The following is a 19,237-nucleotide window of genomic DNA, read 5'->3' as shown; positions in this document are numbered from 1 at the left end:
GGGGGCCCTCTGGGGCCAACAGGATCACAAAGATTTGGACACAGTTGAGCACAGGCACATAGCTGATTTACAGTGTTGTGCTAGATTCTGGTCTACAGCAAAGTTATTCAATTAGATATATTTTCAAGAGTACATATCTAATATATATATATATCAGATTCTTTTCCATTATGTGTTATTACAAGATATTGAACATAGTTCCCTGTGCAGTAGGACCTTGTCATTTATCTATTTTATATATCTGTATATATGTATCTGTTAATCTCAAACTTTGCATTTATCCCTTCCTGCCTTTACCCTAACCATAAATGTGTTTTCTTTTTCTTCTTTAAAATTTCATCTATTTATTTTTGGCTACACTGGGTCTTTGTTGCTGTGTGCTGTCTTTCTCTCGTTGCGCTACAAGGAAGGTATTCTAACTGTGAAGGCTTCTGTTGTTGCAGGGCACCGGCTGTGGGGTACCCTGTCTCAGTGGTTTCAGCTTTCGGTCTCTAGACGGCTAGCTCAGTAGTTGTGGCACAGAGGCTTAGTTGCCCCTAGCCTGTGGAATCTTCCTGAACCAGATTCCAGCCCATGTCGCCTGCATTGGCAGACGGATTCCTAACCACTGGATCACCAGGAAAGTCCATAAGTGTGTTTTCCATGCCTGTAGATCAGTTTCCGTTTTGTAAATAAGTTCATTATATCATGTTTTTATATTTCACATATAAGTGATATCATAACATTTGTTTTTCTCTGTCTGACTTATTTCACTTAGTGTGGTAATCTCTAGGTCCATCCATGTTGCTACAAATGGCATTATTTCATTCTTTTTTATGGCCGAGTAGTATTCCATTTTGTGTATATACCACATCTTTATCCATTCATCTACTGATGGTTACTTAGGTTGCTTCCATCCCTTAGCTATTGTAAACAGTGCTGTTATGAACACAGGGGTACGTGTATCTTTTCAAATTTTCTATCTCTTCCAGATGTATTCCCAAGTGGGATTGCTGGATGATATGGTAACTTTATTTTTAGTTTTTTAAAGTGAAGTGAAGTGAAAGTCGCTCAGTCGTGTCCAACTCTTTGCAACCCCATGAACTATATGGTCCATGGAATTCTCCAGGTCAGAGTACTGGAGTGGGTAGCCTTTGCCTTTTCCAGGGGATCTTCCCAATCCAGGGATCAAACCCAAGACTCCTGCATTGCAGGCAGATTCTGTATCAACTGAGCCACAAGGGAAGCCCAAGAATACTGGAGTGGGTAGCCTATCCCTTCTCCAGAGGATCTTCCTGACCCAGGAATCGAACCAGGGTCTCCTGCATTGTAGGCAGATTCTTTACCAAATGAGCTATCAGGAAGCCCTTAGTAAGGAAACCTCCATAATGGCTGCACAATTTAAATTCCCACCAACAGTGTAGGAGGGTTCCCTTTTCTCCATACTCTCTCCAGCATTTATATTTGTAAACTTTTTGATGATGGCTATTCTGACTGGTGTGGGGTGATACCTCATTGTAGTTTTGATTTGCATTTCTCTAATAGTTAGCAATGTTGAGCATCTTTTCATGTGCCCATTCGCCATATGTATGTCTTCTTTGGAGAAATGTTTGTTTAGATCTTCTCAATTTTTGATTTTTTTTTTTATGTCGAGCTGTATGAACTGTTTGTATATTTTGGAGGTTAAGCCCTTGTTGGCCTCATTGTTTGCAAATATTTTCTCCCATTCCAGAGGTTGTCTTTTCATTTTGTTTATTGTTTCCTTTGCTGTACAAAAGCTTTTGAGTTTAATTAGGTCCCATTTGTTTATTTTTGCTTTTATTTCCATTACTCTAGGAGATGGATCCAAAGAAAATATTGCTGTGTTTTATGTGAAGGAGTGTTCTGCCCATGTTCTCCTCTAGAAGTTTTATAATGTCTAGTCTTACATTTAGGTCTTTAATCCATTTTGAGTTGACTTTTGGGTATAGTATTAGAGAATGCTCTAGTTTTGTTCTTTTACATGGAGCTGTCTAGTTTTCCTAGCACCACTTATTGAAGACACTGTCTTTTCTCCATTATATATTCTTACTTCCTTTGTTAAAGATTAATTGACTGTAGGTGTGCAGGTTTATTTCTGGGCTTTTTATTCTGTTCCATTGATCCCTATGTCTGTTTTTGTGCCTATTTTGTGCTGTTTTACTGTAGCTTTGTAGCACTGTCTGAAGTCTGGGAGGGTTATGACTCCAGCTTTATTCTTTTATTGCTTTGGCAATTCTAGGTCTTTTGTTGTTCCCAATCAAAGCCCTTCTGGTAGGCAAATTTACTTGGAAACTGTCACTTACCATCTTGGTTACACAGTCTACTTAAGTCTAGTACTAGTTTCGGAATTAACTGCAATTTTGTTTTTGTTTTTTTTGTGGAAAAAGTGCTATTTCCTATAACCCCACATTATGGAGAATGGTTTGACAACAGAGTTCTGTCTTCCCTTAGACCTTTCCAGATAGAACCATACTCTCACCTTGTAAAGAACAGAAGCACAGAAAATGTATCAGCATATATAGTTTATTGTGATCGCTCTAATATCTTACACAAGTGGGTTGACTCAGGAGCATTTGAGATGAGAGACTGGGAGGCAGGTAGTGTAATGAAAGTAGCATGTGAAGACAGCTTGCTGAGGGGCAGCCTCCCTGCCATTGCCTGCTAGTGACTAGTCTTAGTCCGCTAAGCTACCTGGGGCAGGAAGGAGTCAGGCCAGGCCAAGAGCCCTCCATTCTCCCTCGGCTGGCCCAGCCCAGGTTTCAGGCCCTTCTCCCCACTTCCTCATTCATGGTCCCGTAGAGCTGAGGGAGATGTGGGAAGGTAAGAAGCTCTCTAAGCTGCCAGGCTTGTGGGTGCTACCGGCTGAGCATGGGGTCCCCAGTCTGGTCCTTGGCTGGGCTTTCACTGCAGCATCTTCAGACTGGTTGGGATGAGGGATGTGGCTTTGCCCTTGGGGGGCTGTCCCCGCTCTGTGGCATCCAGGAGCTGCTGCAGGTAACAGGAGGTGCCGAGCAGCATGTGGCCTGTGGCCCGCATGCCGAAGAGGGCCCAGTGGAGAGCTTCCCTGGGTGGAATGCGAAGGCGTTAGGATCAGAACACCAAGAAAACCCCTTCCTGCCTCCTCTAAATGCCTGCTCCCCCAGGCTCTGTTTCATAAACTGCAGAGTGAGGTGCAAAGAGAACAGATGTTGCCTTCCCTCAGCAGATGGGACAGGGTCTGCCTTAACTGAGATGACTACGTATTCTCCTGCAAAATTCAATTAATTTTTCTAATACTGTTGGATCTTTGGATCAGCCAGATAGATGATTAGATGGATCTAATAACTTTGGATCAGCCAGATGGATCTACGTCACATGACTCTGCCCATTCATCACCTCTGTTCTAGACAGAAGTGTTACCAAGACATTTGTAATCTAGGTAGTTTTCAGAGTGCTGGATGCGACGATCTCCCTGCCTGGCGCTGCGGTGCACTGACAGAACTCCAGTCAGACAGGCTTGAGTTCTCACCCAGTCTCACCGGCTGTGACTAGCGTGGCAAACTGCTATAGCTCTGAGCTGCACCAGCCTCATCTGGGTCACACCACTTTGATCCCACACCGGGTTAAGGAGGTTGAAATAATATAAATCGTTTAATACGGGGCCTGATGTGTAGAAGAAGAGGGGAGACGTGGGGTCAAGACTAGGTGGTTGAGTGCTTGACTACTTTAACCAAATTCTCATCCAAATCTGTTTGAAAGAGGGTCACCACAGGTGTCTAGTCCTAGTGGGGAGAAGAAAACAAAAGGAAAATGAATTCTTCCTGGCTGACATTAAAATTTGTCTTCTGTTAACCTTCATTCAATAAATGAAACTTATGATTGAGGTGGAGGGGGATAGAAAGACAGTTTGAACCATGAACATCTGTACAGGAAAATCCTTCAGAAATTTAAAGGCTGTACCCGAGAAGAATACCCATTTCTCAGATTAGAGATTTGAGGCTTCAAACTAGCCATCTGGACATAGATAGGAATGAAATTCTGACACATGCTACAATATAGATGAACTTTGAAAACATGATGCTAAGTGAAATAAGCCAGACACCAAAGGGCAAGTGTTGTATGATCCTACTTACATGAGTTGCCTACAATAAGAAAATTAACAGAGCCAGGAGAACAGAGGTAAGTATGGCTGAGCAGGGCGGACACAGTGAGTATTTAATGGGTACAGAGTTATAGTTTGGGATGATGAAAAGTTCTGGGAAATGTATGTACAAGTGACCATTGCACAATATTATGAATGTACTTAATGTCACTGAATTTTATACTTAAAAAAAAAAGTGGTTAAAATGGTAAACTTGATGGTATGTCTATTTTACCACCATTAAAGAAAAAACACTTACTGACACCCTTAAATCATTCCAGGGATTCCAGCTCGCTATCATTATTGTTTTTCGGTACCAGTATGCCTTACTGTGTTTAGGTCAGAGTCCCACTTCCCCTAGACGGATGGAGTTTAAAGACTGAAACTTCTTGCTCTAGATTTTGCAACCTGCAGACTGTTGGCAGCAAGCCCAGATCAAGAGGGGACATGATATGGGGCAGGAGGAAAATGGAACGTCTTGCCACAGAACCAGGCCTAAGCCTGCCGCTGAGCGTCATCTGCGGCAGGCAGGACCCCGCAGCCTCAGGTCCCTCATTGCAGACTGCAAATGCAGAGAATAAACTCGGAAAGCCAAGAAAGTCTGCTATGCTCTAGCCTCATACCTTCTGGCAGAACTCTGGAGACCCAGAGGAGGATTTCTCAGAAGCCCACTGTGAATGACAATTCATATGTATTTTCATTGCTTCTCCCATTATTTGAATTAATGCTATATTACCAGCTGACACAGCATTCACCAAGGAACTGGAGGCTACAAAAATTCTTGCCCTCTGGGAGCTTGCTCTGACTTGTTTATCCCTGCATCTCCAGCTCACAGCATAGGGTCAGGCACATAGAGAGTGCTCAGTAAACAGTAAATGAAGCAACTGGGAAGCGGCATCTGTCAGAACTAACTGGCAAGAGGCCAGCTTTGTGGTTTTGAACTAGTTGGCTACATTTGCTTAATGGGGTAAGTGTTCTCTAGAGCACCGCTTGGAGCAACTGAATTTGGGAACCACCACCATACCTGTACTTTAATAACATATTCCCATGCTTCCTTCAATACTTGATTAGACTTTCAAAAGTAAAGTAAAAAGATTTTTTTTGAAATGTATTAGATATATAAATGATGATTACATATAAACTGCAGATTAATTCTGATCTATGGAAGGACAGTTATTTCATCCCTCCCACACCCATGGAAAAATCCAGGTTTGTATTTATAAATTTAGGTCAGCATTCTTGATGAATCTATACACGAGTGGGATTTTGAACTGATTGTAACTTCTTGCTGGTTCTCTCCTTAATTGGGTTCAGTAAAATTTTTGACACATGTTCACCTTTTAAAAGTTGGTTAGAAGATTACCTAGGAAAAGTTAACTATTTTAGGTGAAAAATAATTAGTTGTTATAGTGGAAGGTGATTAGGAAAGCTAAATGTATCCAGATTCCACCAGCAGGAGTGTATGAATCCCTTTGGTATACACTACAATATACTAAAACATGAGCGCAGCCATGAAGTCCTAGACAAATGCTAACTGTCATGGTTTGTCAGCATCAACACCAGTCCCAGGCTCCCAGAAGGCTGAGGGTACATGGGAGAGGATAGGGCCGCTCCCATTGCTGTGTACCCACCCCAGCCCCAGCTAATCCCAATTCACTCACTTCATGATGCGCTTGGCCCCGGAGCAGTGCAGATCATAGGACAGGGAGTATGTGCCATAGAGAGTTGCCTTCACGTTCAGGCAGCCAATGAAGTCCTGTGGGTTCACCTTGTATAGGTCGAAGGTTACTCGGGCCACATCGATCTTGGCAGGCTTGCGGGAGAGGGCGAGCTGGTACCTAGTGCTCTGCATCAAGACAAGTGTGTGGTTGGCATCCCTCAAGGATTTCTCCTAAGCTCCCAATATTCTCCCACGCAGGTGGGATGTCACCTGTTCTGATGGGGGCTGCCATTTCTGCCCCTTGTGGAGGACCATGAATACGGTGTCATCTGCCAGGGATTGGAAATACTCTTCTGTCTCTACAGTTGTGCCATCTTCCTCCAGCACCAGAAAGAAAGGCTTGTCTGCCAGCATCAGGGTATCCCGGACCTGGGGAATAAGGTAAGTGATGCTCTTGCCGTCATATGTAGCCACAGAGCTGGTTGCTGCCAGGGACAGAATGAGTGAGCCGGGTTTTATAGGATGGGACTGAAACCCAGAGTTCTTGCTGTGGGGTCACCATCCAAAGAACCTATGTCATGGTATTCCTTATCTGACTTCATGGCTAATATTCTAGAATAGTGCTGCCCAATAAAAATATAATGGGAGTCACATATACAACTTTTAATTGATATATAATTCACATGTCATAAAACTCACTCTTTGAAAAGTACACAATCCAGTAGTTTTTACTATATTCACAAAGTTCTGCAGCTATCACCACTATCTAATTTCAAAATATTTTCAATCCCATATTTACTCAAAGAGAAACCTAGTACCCACTAACTGTTACTCTCATTTCCTCACCCTTGGCAACCTCTCCTTTCTGTCTCTATGGATCTGTCTGTTCTGGACATTTCATATAAATGGCTTCTTTCACTTAGCAAGTTTTCAAAGTTAATCTGTGTTTCAGCATGATTATTTACTTTTTTATGGCTGAATAATATTCCACTTAATAGATATGCTACATTTTTAATCCATTCTTCAACTGATGAACATATAGGTTGCTTCTACTTTTTGAGTATCATAAATAATGGTGCTTTGCACTTTCATGTACACATTTTTGTGTGACATATCTTCTCAATTTTCCTGGATATATACCTAGGATTGGAGTTTCTAGGTCCTGTAATAACTCTATGTTTACTCTTTTTAGAGAACTACCAACCTGTTTTTCAAAGCAGTTGCATGATTTAATATTCCCACTAGCAACTTCTCCACATCCTTACCAACACTTGGTATTATCTGTCTTCATTTTAGCTATTCTAATGTTATGAAGTGTTTTTTATTTTCATTTTCCTAATGACTAAGGATGTTGAGCATCTTTTCATGTGTTATTAGCCACTTGTACATCTTCTTTGGAAAAACATCTATTCTGATTTTTTGCCATTTTCAAGTAGATCCTCTTTTAAGAGTTCTTTATATATTCTTGATACTGGACCCTTATCAGATATGTGATTTGCAAATATTTTCACCCATTCTGTGGATTATCTTTTCATTTTTTGTTAGTGTCCTTTGATGCACAAAAGTTCTTAGTGTTGATAAAGTCCAACTTTTTCCCTTTGGTTGCTTCGAGGTTTAGTGCCATATCTAAGAAACCAACGTTATGTACTCTTATTCCTATGTTTTCTTCTAAGGATTTTATAGTTTTAGCTCTGCATTTAGGTGTTTGATCCACTTTGAATTAATTTTATACATAATATGAGGGAAGGATCCAACTTGATTCTTTGGCATTTGCACAGCCCATTGACTCAGCACCATTTGTTGAAAAGACTACCCTTTCTCCATTGAATAACCTTGGCATTCTGTCAAAAATCAATTGACCACAGATACATGGATTTATTTCTTCCTTCAGTTATATCCGCTTGATTCTTATGTATTATGGGCTAAATGGTATCCCCATGAAATTCATATACTGAAGTCCTAATCCCCAAACCTCAGAATGTGACTATAATTGGAGATAGAGTCTTTACAGAAGTAATTACATTAAAGTGAGGCATTAGAGTGGGCCCTAATCCTAATGAGACTTTAAGAAGGAAAGGTGTCTTTATAAGAAGGAATGATTAGGGGCTTCCCTGGTGGCCCAGTGGTAAAGAATCCGCCTGCCAGTGTAGGAGGCACAAGTTTGATCCCTGGTCCGGGAAGATCCCACATGCTGTGGAACAACTAAGCCCATGTACCACAACTATCAAGCCTCAGCTCTTGGGCAACTGCTGAAGCCCCAGCACCCTGGAGCCCATGCTCTGCAACAAGAGAAGCCACCATAATGAGAAGCCTGCACATCACAGCTAGTGAGTAACTCCTGTTGCCTCAGTTAGACAAATGCCTGCGCAGCAACAAAAACCCAGTGCAGCCAAAAGGAATAAATAAATAATTTTTTTTTTTAAAAAGAAGGAATAACTAGGATAAGTTACTCCCAACCAAGTGGAGGGGGAGCGTGGAGATGGGGAAGGGTGTCATTCTTGCCCACTGTTACTCCCACCCATCAGTATTATGTGTCCTTGGTTTCCTCTCTGGAACCTTACTGATCAATAGTTTTAATTTTTTTTTTTCAATTGAAAAAAGTTTTTTTCTCCATGCCAAGGGGCATGTGGGACCTTTCCCCCTCCAGGGATTGAACCCAGGCCCCCTGCATTGGAAGCACAGTCTTAACCACTGGACCACCAGGGAAGGCCAAGATTTCCTTTCTGATGGCAACTTCAGTAGGCTGATGGTGCCCATCTGGAGTCTGTCTGTCTGGTGACAGGAGGAAGGCAGTGCATTACCATCTGATGCTAACAACAGGCCAGTGGTATTTTTCAGAGCGTATCTTTCTTAGGAACTCCATCCCTACTGAAGTCCTACCTCATGACACCAAGGCCAGAGGCAGCTATCAGCTGCCACCTCTCAACCAAGGTCCCCACGGTGAGCTGTGTGGAGGCAGGCCCGTGCCTACCTTGACATGGAGGTCTTCAAGACTGTGCACCATGATGCCCTTCCTCACACCCCGGTCAGCAGTGGTTACTCTGCAGGGCCGGGCCCTGGGGGCCTCTGCACTGGGCTCCGACAGCTGCTGCTGGGTCACCACCGAAGTGCTCACTGCCGTGCACCTGGGAGTCATAGGGAGCATCAGCATGGGCTGTCCGCTGCCCTCCAGCCCTTCCACCTCAGGGTAGCTCACTCCCCAGTTCTCTAGGCTCAGCTCAGCATGCTCCTCTTCCCCTGTCACCCACCCAGTCTGCTCTGCCTGGTCTTCCTTAAAAGCCTGCTGGATCAGTGCATCTTAAACTTTCGTGGACATATATGTCCCCTGGGGATCTTGTTAAAATGCAGGCTCCGATTCAGTAGGTCTGGGCGAGGTCTGAGATGTTACATATGTGATGAGTTCCCGAGTGACATTGATGCTGCCGGGTCTCAGACCGTGACAAGTAGCCAGTGACAGAAGGTGGCCCAGCCTATGCCCAGTTACTACTTTCCTCTCTCGGCCTCCTTCTTATCATCTGTAATGTGTGATGAAACGGCAAAGCTGAGGTCAGGATAAGACAGTTTTGAACTCAGATACACAATGGAGAACCAAAGGACTGCAGGGAACCTAGATTTTGGAGTCAGGCAGACCCAAGTTCAAATCTTGGCTTCTCTACACATTTGCTCCAAGAGAGCACCCACCCTGTGCCTCAGGTGCCCTGCCTATTAATGTGGCATAATAATCCCCGCTTCTCAAAATTGTGGTGAACTTTAAGTGAGATCAAGAATCAAAAACTTAAGCAGTGACTCCCTGTTTCTACTCAGGGTGTGATATGAGGATTGGGAGGAGGCAGCAGCCTTAATATCTCCTGGGGAATTGTGGAAGGATCCCACTCCAGACCTCCTAAATCAGCATCTGCATTTGAACAAGATGCCAGGTGACTTCTCTATCAAGGTCTGCCCTACAGAGCATGTTAGTTCCCCTTTCCTTCCCCACTTGGCTTTCCTCACCTGGAGAGGGACTTAGGGTAGAGAAGGCTGAGCGACTTCATGGCGTATTCCATCTTTGTCAGCTGGATAGTGTTGGGCCTGGAAAGGAAGCAGAGATAGCCCATTGCAGGGGATGAGAGGCTTCTCTCTCTCTCATCTTTTTTTTTTTTTTTTAAGTTATTTTGGCCACCCCACTGGGCATGCGGGGTCTTAGTTCCCTGATTAGGGATCGAACCCCACCCCCTCTGCAGTGGAAGTTGGGAGTCTTAAACAATGGATGCCAGGGAAGTCCTCTCTTGTTTTTTGAAACAGTGCAACCCCACCTCCATCTATCAGGCCTCCACTCTGGTTTCCCCTTGCAGCTCATACACACCTCCCCCAGCCCTTCTCCTGTCCAACCCCAGTAGACCACTGTGACCAAGTTGGAGATCCCCTCAGTGCCCAGGCTCAGCCCCCCTCAGCAGCCATGCCTCCCTCCCCGGCACCACTCACTCCATGTTTCTCTGACCCCTGGCTCCCGTCACACTGATCGGGGAGCCCGAGTCGAAGTGAAGAGGCCCTGCTCAGTTAGTTTCCGTCCTTGGGGACAGAGTCCACTTTACGCTGGCAGGAAGCTAGTCACACCACCTTAGTGCTGGGGACCTTCCCTCACCTGTCATCCAGAGACCTCCAGGCCAGGCACCCCGAAGACTAAGCCTGCTCTTTCCAGTGGCTCCTTGAGCAATCCAAACCCCTCCTGAGGCTTCCCACTGGCCAAAGGGACTTTCTACCATGGTGGGTTCTATATCGGTTCTAATACTGGAGCTGCTACCCTAACATGGCTATTGAGCACTTGAAGTGTGGCTAGTATGACTGAGAAGCTGGATTTTAATATTATTGAACGTTAACTGATTTAGATGTACACAACCACCGGGGCTGCGAGCTGCTGGCAGCCATCCTGGGCAGCACAGCTCTAGCCGACAGCCCTGGGCTGACCTGCCAGCCCTTCTCTCCTGAGCCTGCCTGATCCAAGCCTTCCTGCAGCCAGTTCCTCCACCAGCAGTGCCTCCCTCCAGCCCAGGGCTAAAGCTTTGCATCCTTGAAGGCCAAGTTTAACTGCATTCTGTGATCGCTCACAGAATTTCCCTCCATCCTACACTTCCTTCTTCCCAGCCAGGTGGGCCTCGGTGTCCGCTTCTGCCACACTCCCTCCAACCTCTCCCTGGGTGCCTCACCCTGAAATGCTCTCCTGTTTCCACCCCAGCGCAGACCGCAGACCGGGCCTGGTGCAGAGCAAGGAGCTCAAGGTATATATGGAGCACAGGCCCCTCCCTAGTCTTTCCTTTTGACAATGTGGGGGCCTCCCCAGGCCAGCCTGACTGGGAAAGCCCTCTGCCCCGACACAGCACTTTCCCCTTCAGCTTGCTCCAGCCTCACTCCTCACCCCCAATCACAAAACTGCCAAGCCCCACTTCACCTGTTCTCCAGGAGCCAAAACCAAACCCAAACCCAAACAAAAAAACCCAGAATGTAAAACTCCTTACCTCCAGCTCACAGCCTTTTAACCTTCCAATCCTGCCCTACTCAGCCCAAGCCTCCCTCCGCTTTATTTCCAGCTCCCAGGGCAGCCCCTCCCCCGGCCTTCAGCCCCAGCTGGAAGAGAGCGTGGGCACTGAGTGTAAGACACTTACCCTTGGGATGGCAGGCCAGCCTCACTTCCAGAAAAAGCCAGAAAGGAAGGGTGTATGCATGTTTCGAAAGCTTTGGGGCAGGGTATGGCCCAGAACATCGCATTGGGTACAGAGGGCACAGGAAAACAGGCCAATGTGAATTGTGATCCCCGCTCTACTTGTGTTAGCTGTTTGAGTGTAGACAAGCTGCCTTAACCTCCTGGAGCCACAGTCTCTCTCATCCGTTCAACAGGGATGACGATTCCTGTCTTAAAGGGCTAAGGTAAGGATCTGTATTAATACAAGTAAAGGGCTTTGCAACAGAGATTCTTAATAAACAAATATTGGTGTTACTGATAACATAATTATTTAATAATAGCAGAAGATTTAATAATAATAATTAACACCAGCTGAAATACATAGTGCTTAAGAATAAGATCTGTGATCCAGCAATTCTACATATACATAATATTTGGAGTTATATTTGAAGTTCCAAGGGAAATGAAAATCTATATCCACACAAAAACTTATACGTGAATGTTCATAGTGTTATTCATAACAGGCAAAATGTGGTTTCCATAAATGGAATATTATTTGTCAATCAAAAGTATATATGCTGCTACAGTACATGGATGAACATTGAACACATTGTGCAAAGTGGAAGAAGCCAATCACAAAAGATCACATATTAATATATGTTTGTATCATCTCATTTGTATGAAATGTCCAGAGTAGGCAAAATCATAAGGACAAAAAATTAATCAGTGGTTATTTAGGGCTGTGGCTGGGGAATGCAGAGGGAATGGGGACTGTTAGTGGGTATGGGGTTTCTCTTAGGGGAGACAAAAAATGTTTTAATTTATTAATCTAATCCCCGTCTATTTTGGTGATTGCACCAAATCTATTTGGAGGTTACACAACCCTGTAAATATAATAAAAACCAATGGATTGTACTCACCTAAGTGTGTATGGTATATGAGTTCTCTCTCAATAAAGCTGTTTTTAAAAAAGGGGTTCAACCTCATCTTTCTTTTTAATGATAATTTTTCACACTAGTGAGTCAGAATCACATGGAAGATTTGTTAAAAATCAGATTGCTGGGCTTCATCACAGAGTTTCTGACTCAGTATGTCTGGGGTGGAGTCTAAGAACGTATATTTCTGATTACACGGTGATGTTCCAAGGTTCCAAGGTGATGCTGAAGCTGCGGCTACTTAGGGACCCTATTTTGAAAACCAGCAACCAGCACTAGCTGTCTGATATAATTCATGTAAGCTTCAGCTGGATCTGACCAATAGCGATTAAAAATAGCTCCTACCCCATTGGGTTGTCATGAAGAATAATCATGAAAAGTCCTTGATATAAAGCTTAGTGCATCCTTCAGGCTCAAAAAATAGCTATCATCATCACCATCTTATTACTACATCTAAACCCTTCCCTAGAGAAGCTTGCAGACAACCATTATTCATTCATTCAGCAAATACTTATTAGGCATTTACTGTATACTACCCCTCCTAGGGCTGAGAATACAGCAGGAAACAAGACAACCTTGTCACATACTTAAAGAAGCTGACATTCCTGAAGGAAGGGGGAACTCAGACCATGAACAAATATGCAGATAATCAAGATAGTTTCAGAGAATGATGTTCTTGGAAGAATACAACATAAAGTGATGTGACAGCAACTGGCTGGAGAGCTAGATTGGCCTATGGGCTCAGGAAAGACCTCAGAGGTGAACTTTCAGCTAAATGATGACTGGTGAGAAGTCAATCTTTTGAAGATCTGAAGTGTCTTGGTCTGTTTGGGCTGCTATTCAGAAAGCCATAAATTGGTGACTTATAAACATCAAAAGTTTACTTCTTATAGTTCTGGAGGCTGACAAGTCCAAGATCAAGGTTTTGGTAGATTCCATGTCTGGTGAGGACCCACTTCCTGGTTCCCAGACACCTGTCTTCTCTTGGGATCCATACCTGGTAGAAGGAGCAAGGGAATCTCTTTCACTAGGACACTGATTCCACCTCCCGAGGCTTCCTTGGTGGCTAGTGGTAAAGAATCTGCCTGCCAGATTCCAGAACCTGCAGGAGATGCAGGTTTGATCCCTGGGTCGGGAAGATCCCCTGGAGAAGGGACTGGCAACCCAGTCCAGTATTCTTGCCTGGGAAATCCCATGGACAGAGAGCCTGGTGGGCTATAGTCCATGTGGTCACAAAAGAGTTGGACACGACTTAGCAACTAAACAACAATCCCACCTCCCCAAAATCCCACCCCCAAATACCATCACATTGGGGATTAGGTTTCAACATACAAATGGATGTGGAGCAGGGGGACACAAACATTCAGTCTATTGTGTTCCACCTGGGACTGGAAGCCAGTCTTTTGAAGTGCTGGGGTCGGGGGTGGGGTGGAGGTGGGGGTGCATTCAAGGCAAAGGAAACATCAGTGCAAAGGATTTGAGAAGGGAATGGGCAGGGTGAGAGGACGGAACACAAATCACTAAACTTTAAGGCAGACTAAGAGCAGAAGAAAAGTACTGATATTTCAGGGAAGAAGTTCTGGGGAAACTGTTAGGGCCCCTCCCTAGAACATTCATGCCTCAAATATTTATTGAACATCCAGTATTTGTTTAGTGTCTCACGATAAGCCAATGGATGACTCAGAAGCAGTCTGACGAACATCATGGAAATCACACACAGAAAAGACCAAGATAAGCACAAGCTAAAGCCAGAGGGGTGGGGGTGGGGGTGGTGAAGAACTGCTGAGTGACCCTGAGGATTCTTCATGGTCCTTAGAAGAGGATGATTTTGGATCATTTGGAATTTATGTACTCAGCGAGTATTTCTTGAGTTTTACCCTTTGCCAAACACCTGGGTTGATAACTCAGTTCATATCTATCTCTTCAGAGCTCACCTCTAGTTGTGGAGGCAGATTTCTGAGCATGGTTCTTAAATGCTGAAATGCATAAAATTATTTGAACATCTTGGAGTGGAGGACTCTAGTTCTGAATCAAAATTGAGAAGCAAAAAAAGAGAAGATTATATATTCAACCATATTAAAAAACTATTCTGCATCTTAAACTTGTAATACCATGAGTAAAGTCAAAAGACATACAATGCATAGGAAAAATATATGGCAACTAATATTAAAGAAGAGATTCTCTATCTCTGCTATCTATATAAATCAACAAGACCAACAATGCAGTAGAAAAAATGGACAAAGAATATGAACACAGTTCAGGGAAATGAAATGCCAATGACTCAACATATGAAAAGATTCTTCAGTTTTTTTCAGTAAATGTAATTTTGAAATTCTTATTTTATGTATTTTTTTCTTGCGGTAAAATGTACATAACATAAAATTAACATTTTTTAAGTGTACAGTTCAGTGGCATGAAGTTTATTTACACAGTTGTGCAACCATCAGCACATTCACCTCCAGAACTTTTTCATCTTTCTCATGTCTGTACCCATGAAGCACGTCCCCATTCCTTCTCCTCCCAGTCCTTGGCTACCACTGCTCTGCCTTCTGCCTCTTCCTAATTTCTTTCATGGCCTTGACAGTTTTAAAAAGTATAAGACCATTACAGTATACTAACACATATATATGGAATTTAGAAAGATGGTAACAATAACCCTATATGCAAAACAGAAAAAGAGACTCAGATGTATAGAACTGACTTGTGGACTCTGGGAGAAGGCGAGGGTGGGATGTTTCAAGAGAACAGCATTGAAACATGTATATTATCTGGGGTGAAACAGATCACCAGCGCAGGTTGGGTGCATGAGACAAGTGCTCGGGCCTGGTGCACTGGGAAGACGCAGAGGGACCGGGTGGAGAGGGAGGTGGGAGGGGGGACCGGGATGGGGAATACATGTAAATCTATGGCTAATTCATTTCAATGTATGACAAAAACTACTGTAATGATGTAAAGTAATTAGCCTCCAACTAATAAAAATAAATGGAAAAACAAAAAAATAAAGCACAGGACTTTGGAAGTTCAAAGTCCCAGAGAAAATCATCCATTCCATGCTTTAAAAAAAAAAAAAAAAGTATAGTTCAGTTACTTTGTAGAATGTCCCTCAATTTGAGTTTATCTGTCTGTCTCTTCATGATTAGATTCTGGCCAACTATTTTGGGCAGAAATATCAAATAAGGTATCAGCTTCCCGGATGGCTAAAGAATCCGCCTGCAATGCGGGAGACCCCTGTTCAATTCCTGAGTAGGGAAGATCCGCTGGAGAAGGGATAGGGTACACTGCAGTATTCTTGGGCTTCCCATGTGGCTCAGCTGGTAAAGAATCCGCTCGCGATGCAGGAGACCTGGGTTTGATCCCTGGGTTGGGAAGATCCTCTGGAGAAGAGAAAGGTTACCCACTGCCGTATTCTGGCCTGGAGAATTCCATGGACTATAGTCCATGGAATGGCAAAGAGTCAGACTCGACTGAGCGACTTTGACTATCATCACATTAGTGATGCTGGTCCTCAGTTATATCAGGAGGCATAAGGAGTCTGTCTCACTCGTGGGCAAGTATTTAGTTAACGCGGTGCCTGCCAGGTTTCTTCACTGTGAAGTTACCATTTCTTCTTGCAGAGATTAATCTGTGGGGAGATACTTTGAAACAATGTGGAAGATGCATGCTCTTGAGAGAGTCACAGATCCCTTCCAGGCATCAGTTTCCCCATCTGAGAAGTGGGGAAAGAGACGTCTGAAACTTGAATTCGAGTTTAAGGAAGTGAACGTGCTCGAGAGACTGGAGAATTATCTCCAGCCCTTGGCGAAAACCGCAAACGCTATGAGTTAATTTTCTGAGCGCTCCAAAGCCTGGCGAGAGACCGCCAGGGAGGAGCGGAGACGGGAAACGCTCGCGTACGCGTGCGCAGGGACGTGACCACAGAGTTGGTCTCCAGAGACAGAGAGGCCGGAAGTTGTCTTCAAAGAAGCGCTAGACTGTTGGGTTGGCTGAGCTGAAGCTATACGAACAGGGTCTGCAGGCAGTTGGGAACAGTAGTCACGGCAGTTCGTCGGCTTGAGGGGCTCCAGGAGTCTCGGCGGGGAAGATGGCGTCTCGGGCAGGCCCGCGAGCGGCCGGCACTGACGGCAGCGACTTTCAGCATCGGGAGCGCGTCGCCACGCACTACCAGATGAGGTATGAAGTGAGGCGAGGAGCCCGCAGGGCCAGAAACGCAATGCCGGCCTGGTCTCAGGGTTTTGCTCCCCAGCCCGCTCTCGGGCACCTCCCAAGTCCCCTCCTCCTGGCACGGTCCAGGACCCGCCCCCAATCCCGGGAAGCCCCGTCATTGCTGTGAGTCCCACCCTTTGATCCCCTGTACTTTGAGGGAGCCCGGGCCCTGGGTCGTGGTTATGTTGGCCCGGCTCCGACCTCGGGAACCTAATTCTTAATTGAGCTTCACTTTAATCTACCTTTTTGGTCTTGAGGAAGAATTGGTGAGCCAATAATCTCGTGAGAATGTAACATAAAATCCAGCACAGAAGTCTGCCCAGTATGCGGTAGCTGTTAAATTTGGGGTCGTTTTGGGGTGTGGACCCTAAAGCCGAGACTTTGTCTGCCTCAAATGAATTTTATGGAACACCCCTCCCCACCCCCCCACCCCCGTCTTGTAAGGGATAGTTCTGCGTTCGTTTATTTGTTCAACAAATATTTATTTACCTTCTACCCATCATGCATTGTGTTAGGCACTGAGAATATAATAGCGAAAGCAGCCCTGGTCTTCGTATTCATGTTCTACCTTCAGTAAAAATTTATTGACAAACAACAAATCTGATCCCTGCCTTCATGGAGCTTGAAGTCTACAGGTGACTGATCTCCCCCCCGCCCCGCCCCCGACACACACACACCTTTCTGAACTTTCTATTAAATATCTATATCTATATATAGATATAGATATATTTTTTAATTTAGAGGTTTTCATTCCTTAAATCCATTGAAGTCTCTCAGACTCTTTTCCACGTGTTTTTTCCCAGAATTTTAAAGAATGACAAGCTCTTTGGAACCTCACTTTATTCTTATGCTTAGACCCAAGGGAACCTCACAACCCAAGCTAGCATTTTCATGCCTGTCTAGAGCAGAAACTCTGCCCTCTGGAGATGTGAAGGGGATATATTTAGGACCTAAGAAAATTCAAAGAATAAGGGAAAATTTGCTTATTTTAGAAGAAAAATATTTACCTGAAGAAGTATGGACAGCCTGAGTTGGTTTCTTTGCTGCCAATACCTCATTCCATAGGCTATACTCCTATGCTACCATCAGAGTTCTCTTTCTTTTTTTAATGGCCGCACAGTGCAGATTGCAGGATCTTAGTTCCCTGACCAGGGGTTGAACCTGGGTCCTTGGCACTGAAAGCACTGAGTTCTAACCACTGGATTGCCAGGAAATTCCCCAGAGTTTTCTTTCTGAACACAGCCCTGAGTTACTCTTCTGTCTTTCAAATGACTGAGTCAGTCTTTGCAACTTCATATCCCGCTACTCCCCTCCCTCCCACAGTGTAGTCCTTCCACCCCCAGCCATTTGCTCTCCTGGAACACAAATGTTTGTGCCGTTTTGCCTACATGCTATTACCTCTGCTCAGAATGTCTGTCTCCACCTACCTCTCAGAGCCTAGCTCAGACATCACCCTTGTCTAGATAGCCTTCTCAGTCAACTCATTTCAGTCAGAATTGATTACTCCTTCCTGTGATCCCATATATTTTGCAACATAGATTTACAAGAGTTTTTCTAGTTTGTTTGTAATTACCTTTTTCTTCCTCTACCTTGTTCCCAGCCTCCAGGCAGGAACTATACCTTATTTATATCTGTATCCCTGTGTCCAGTACAATTGCTTGACATACAGCTGATGTCAGAAAACTCTAAATGAAAGATACTTCTCCCTCTGCTCTGCCCCACAGTGTGACCCTCAAGTATGAAATCAAGAAGCTGATCTACGTGCATCTGGTCATATGGCTGCTGCTGGTTGCCAAGATGAGTGTGGGACATCTGAGGCTCTTGTCTCATGATCAGGTGGCCATGCCCTATCAGTGGGAATACCCCTATTTGCTAAGCATTGTACCCTCCCTCCTGGGCCTCCTCTCCTTCCCCCGCAACAACATTAGCTACCTGGTGCTCTCCATGATCAGTATGGGGCTCTTCTCCATTGCCCCCCTCATTTATGGCAGCATGGAGATGTTCCCTGCTGCACAACAGCTCTACCGCCATGGCAAGGCCTACCGCTTCCTCTTTGGTTTTTCCGCCGTCTCCGTCATGTATCTGGTGTTGGTGCTGGCGGTCCAAGTGCACGGCTGGCAGTTATACTACAGCAAGAAGCTCCTAGACTCTTGGTTCACGAGCACACAGGAGAAGAAGCGTAAATGAAGCCTGCTTGATGGACTGCTGTGTGAGGTGAAGCCTGGGCCTCCCACCCAGTGAACTGAGAGGGTAAAGGGGCTGCTCTAAAATCTCCTTTGGTGGCTGCGATGTTGGCAACTAGTGCAAACTAAACCGGAGTTCTGCAGAGCCCCTTCTGTTGCCGTCAGCTGGTGGTGGAACTGTTTCATTTATTCCTGGTTGGTGGAACTGGGTGATCAACAGCTGTGAAACAAACTTCAGCTGGTTGAAGTTGAGGTCCTTCTGAGTTTTTCATCCTGACGTCTTCTTGGTCATTCTCTCCACTTCCATCCATCACCCCTTCCCGTCAAAACTGAAGGAGATAGGAAATCAGTCAAATTGTCCTTCAATCAACGGGTCATGGAGCAGGAAACATCTGGAAGGCTGCTCCCCCTGCAGGCGTTGGTCTCTACTGTGAAACCTTTTAATTAAAAGAACCTCAATAAAGTTACAACTGCCTAGTC

General features: G+C 44.7%; 2 protein-coding genes across 6 annotated transcripts in view; one reads left to right on the top strand and one right to left on the bottom strand.

Moving 5' to 3' along the window:
* The window catches only part of LOC110133507 (mitochondrial mRNA pseudouridine synthase RPUSD3), a 27,937-nt gene extending 10,944 nt beyond the window's left edge, over nucleotides 1–16,993 (bottom strand). The window contains exons 1-8 of one of the 4 annotated variants that reach the window (XM_070455578.1): nucleotides 16,817–16,993; nucleotides 14,306–14,396; nucleotides 11,420–11,667; nucleotides 9,771–9,848; nucleotides 8,752–8,905; nucleotides 6,051–6,209; nucleotides 5,782–5,966; nucleotides 2,506–3,064 (exon numbers count right to left, since the gene is read on the bottom strand). In XM_070455578.1, the coding sequence (XP_070311679.1) occupies nucleotides 2,902–3,064; nucleotides 5,782–5,966; nucleotides 6,051–6,209; nucleotides 8,752–8,905; nucleotides 9,771–9,848; nucleotides 11,420–11,517 (837 nt within the window). In that variant the 5' untranslated portion in view covers nucleotides 11,518–11,667; nucleotides 14,306–14,396; nucleotides 16,817–16,993 and the 3' untranslated portion in view covers nucleotides 2,506–2,901. Of the gene's footprint in view, nucleotides 1–2,505; nucleotides 3,065–5,781; nucleotides 5,967–6,050; nucleotides 6,210–8,751; nucleotides 8,906–9,770; nucleotides 9,849–10,241; nucleotides 10,262–11,272; nucleotides 11,366–11,419; nucleotides 11,668–14,305; nucleotides 14,397–16,816 lie in introns of those variants that run through there. The other 3 variants (XM_020887506.2, XM_020887511.2, XM_070455577.1) reach the window with 3 other exon arrangements.
* On the top strand, nucleotides 16,289–19,237 carry JAGN1 (jagunal homolog 1). 2 transcript variants are annotated; one of them, XM_020887516.2, is made up of 3 exons: nucleotides 16,480–16,541; nucleotides 17,090–17,209; nucleotides 18,299–19,237. In XM_020887516.2, exons 2-3 carry the CDS (start codon nucleotides 17,190–17,192, stop codon nucleotides 18,759–18,761), a joined length of 483 nt encoding a protein of 160 aa, XP_020743175.1. In that variant the 5' UTR covers nucleotides 16,480–16,541; nucleotides 17,090–17,189; the 3' UTR covers nucleotides 18,762–19,237. The 2 variants fall into 2 exon arrangements, with proteins under 2 accessions (XP_020743174.2, XP_020743175.1); XM_020887515.2 differs by lacking the exon at nucleotides 17,090–17,209 and having other exon boundaries at nucleotides 16,289–16,541.

Source organism: Odocoileus virginianus, chromosome 26, assembly GCF_023699985.2.
Source record: "Odocoileus virginianus isolate 20LAN1187 ecotype Illinois chromosome 26, Ovbor_1.2, whole genome shotgun sequence".
Classification (NCBI taxonomy): domain Eukaryota; kingdom Metazoa; phylum Chordata; class Mammalia; order Artiodactyla; family Cervidae; genus Odocoileus; species Odocoileus virginianus.
The sequence above is the reverse complement of the archived record's forward strand: the minus strand, read 5'-3'. Positions and strand labels throughout refer to the sequence as shown.